Here is a 3,427-nt window from a genome sequence, read left to right as displayed (position 1 = left end):
TGCAGGAGGGGGGGGGGGGGGGGGGAAGACAAAGGTTTTGTAAACTGTTGGATAGTAGAGTTACCTCCCTGCAGTGATGTTAATGCAGTCTGGGAACCTGGGAATTAATTTTGTCCAGATTTTGTATTTGGTATAGCTGGTAGGGAATGAGTATACATAGGGTTGCCTGGGATGTCAGACATGGTTTTGCCAGAGGTGATCTATAGAGGCAAGTTCAAAGCTCAAGGTTGTCTGACACCTGGAAATGAAGACAGAAAATATTTCTTAGTAGATAATTGTTCATTCAGAGGGAGGTGTCAAAATCCAACACAAGACATCCTGGGTATTATAACAGCTCTTTGAATTCCATTGCTCTCCTCAGCTCAGTATCAGAATAAAATGGTCTGGGAGAAGAAATTTGTCTTCCAGGAAGGTTGGGCTCTTGTGGGTTGTGAAATCCTTCTTTTCTGCTTTGTCTTCTTATGCCAGGCTTGCTTTCTCAATGGTTGGCCTGTATGCAAATGGCAGACTTTTAACTCATGGCATTACTTTCTCTCTTAGTAAATTGCTCTATTGCCTTAAATGCCATCTTATGTCATAGGTGGATTCTTTATTTCCTCTGATTTGTGGTGGACCTGCAGACCACCACATGCAATCTTCTTTCAACCTCCTCCAACAGTCACTTTCTTTTAAAAATAAGCATGCTCCCACTTTTAAAATACATGTAAGTGTTTGCTAGAAGAAGTGTTGTTTGTTCCAAATCATTCATGTGCTCACATCTGCACATTACCCTGATCTCCTATATGTCACTATTGTGATTGTGCTCTGCTGTTGCTCTGGTCTTGGCCTGTTGATGTGCAGTCCCTTCACTGCTACCTTACAGTGGTAGGTACAGCAGTCACTTAGAGGGACAGCATCTTTTCTGTCTTGACACACCATCAGTAACTGAGATCAGCAACAAGTGGCCTAATGAGAGTGTCTGATATTCTTGTGGATATGAATACTATTTTATAGAATGAGACTCTTTGTGGCTGAATGTCTCATCTCTTCGTATTGTTTTCTCACGCTTGAAATGCTTTGTCTTTCAGGACAGGGATGGTTTCGTTACCACATCACAGACACAAGCAGAAAATCAGGAAGAAGATTATATTTTCATGGCTGTGGGCCTCTGGAACAACATGGTGAGTGGTACCACAAACACTGTTGCTTATTGGACTTAGTAAGGATGCTTGGCAGCAACTCCACACTAGCTAGACTTTGAGTAGCAAGGAAGGAGGGGAGGAAGAATATAGGAAAGAAACATCCCATGACTGCTATCCTCAGCTGTGCAGAGAGACTGCTCTCAAATAAAGCTAAGTGCTCTACGCTCCCAAGACAAATCTCTTGCTGTTCTGTGGCTGCTACTTACTATCAAGAGCCATCATCCTTCTGCTGCTGTTGCTTATACTGAAAAAGTGATAAACAGCCTTGAGGAGCTCCTATTACTTCCTTAAGAGCTGGATGTCCTACCCAGCTGAGGAAAGCAAACAAATGGTGCCTTCTAATGCAAGGAAGAAGGTGTGTGAGAGAAACCTGGACTCTCTGACCCACTTGAACTTGAACACAATGACCAGTTCTGTAGGAAGCTGTTTCCTTCTGCAGGCTTGAGCTTCTGACACACAGCACTTGTGTGTGTGACTGAGTGGATGCACATAAAGCTGGAAGGGTTTACTTTTTAAAATTGATGATGGGGACAAGTGAAGAAACAGGAATTGCTTTTCAGTATGAATGAGACAAAAAAGCAGGTACATGGGTTTGGGCTCACCAGAGTAAAGCAGGATGTTTCTGCTTAGTTCCTATTATGTTTGGATATGTCCTGGTATCAGTGGCTTTGGTTAAGATATTGGTTTTATTGTTCCTTCTGACTTAAACCTTTAAAAATATTCTGCTTTTTTTCTCTAATAACCTTCTTGTAACACACATAATATTTTTTAATTAATTAATTAGACTTCTTTTCTTGTTTTGCAGTTTGCATTTTAGTAAGATTTTAATTTCAGAGCACCTACTATTCCTGTGTCTGTCCAAATTATCCTAAGCATGAAGGGAAAAAAGTCTATACTGCAATTGCGTTTTAGTAAACTGCATTTAAAATAAATCCATGCAGATTGGCATGTTCTTGTTTCTTTTTATGCTAATTCTGGTAGTGGCCCTGCTGTTGTAGCCCTGATCATATAAAGATGCAGGATTTGGAAAAGAGGCTTTTATTAAACCAGATGATATAGCGAGAAAAATCCTACAGTCATTCTAATAAAAGACGTTATCTTTTAGTTAAAGTTAGTATGTCTTTAGTTAGTTAGTAGAAGCCAAAGAGTTAAAAATTGATCAGATGTTGAATTTCTAACCTTGGAACCAGCGTGCTGCATTCAGTTATCTCCTTTGCTGTTATCTATGACATTCCTCATGATGATGTCAAAGTTCTTACCTTAGTTCTTCTATCATGAAATAGATGCCAGGAAAAGATGCATATTGGCTTCTTTATTATTGTTTTGCCTTGGCCTCACTATGTGATTAGTTTCTTTAATCAAATGAGCAAAGCTGATAACGAAAGTCAGGTTCTGAAGCGTGACTTAAACATTCTCTCTGTTTGTGGCAGTTCTCTCTTAAGAAGAGTGAGTTACTTTAACTGCCCATGTCTCGGTGTCCCCATCAGTGCTGGAGATACTTACCTCGATCACATAATTACTATCACTGAAGCATGATCTGTAAGGTGCTAGAAAGTGGTGGCATATCCTCCTCAGATACTAACCATTATAATTATTGAAGCTAGTCAGGAGCAAGCCACACAAAGAATGAACATGTGATTTGCTGGGAAAAGTGGCCTTTTAAATCCAGTTAGCACGATTTTTCAATCAGCACATTTTTAAAATGAAATGCTGAATATTCTTTCAGCTAGTGAAGAAAATTAATGTTTTGGACTGGAGATGGACCACAGTGCCGCCAGCGTGCCAGCCCATTTTGTGCCTCTCTAGCAGGAATTTTTTGGGTCCCACTGAACCAAGCTTGTCAGAAGAGAGATGTTAGAGATCCATCTAACTGTGGCAATAGATCAGCCTGAAGTTTTCTAGGCTTATCAGTTGGAAACTGACCTCCAGATCAGATTCTGCAATCAGCAGAGTCCATGTGCTTTTAATGGGCTTCACTTTTCATTTTTTTCCCCAAGTCTAGACTATAGTTCTTTTCTTTTTCTTTTTTTTTTTTTTTTTTTTTTTTTTTAAATCCCTATCTATTTAATTACTTTTTCCAGTAACTATGAAAGTCTCTTTTCTGGAAATGGACTCTTCAGACACTAATTTGCATACTTGTTTCAACCGGAATGCCTTTGGCCAGAAATTTGTGGTAATTTGGCTTTTTGCATATGATCATAAGACTCTAAATATTTGGCTGGGAGCTGGCATTTCATCATTCTGCG

At 39.6% G+C, this 3,427-nt stretch overlaps 1 protein-coding gene across 1 annotated transcript in view; it reads left to right on the top strand.

Annotated features, from left to right (window-relative positions):
- PLB1 (phospholipase B1) overlaps positions 1-3,427 on the top strand; it is a 76,901-nt gene that overhangs the window by 13,798 nt on the left and 59,676 nt on the right. Inside the window, exon 13 of the mRNA XM_014950457.1 lies at positions 1,068-1,160. Coding sequence (XP_014805943.1) covers positions 1,068-1,160 — 93 coding nt within the window. The remainder of the gene's footprint in view (positions 1-1,067; positions 1,161-3,427) is intronic.

This window comes from Calidris pugnax, unplaced genomic scaffold, assembly GCF_001431845.1.
Source record: "Calidris pugnax isolate Ruff unplaced genomic scaffold, ASM143184v1 scaffold24, whole genome shotgun sequence".
Classification (NCBI taxonomy): Eukaryota; Metazoa; Chordata; class Aves; order Charadriiformes; family Scolopacidae; genus Calidris; species Calidris pugnax.
This window is presented reverse-complemented; position numbering and strand designations above follow the sequence as displayed.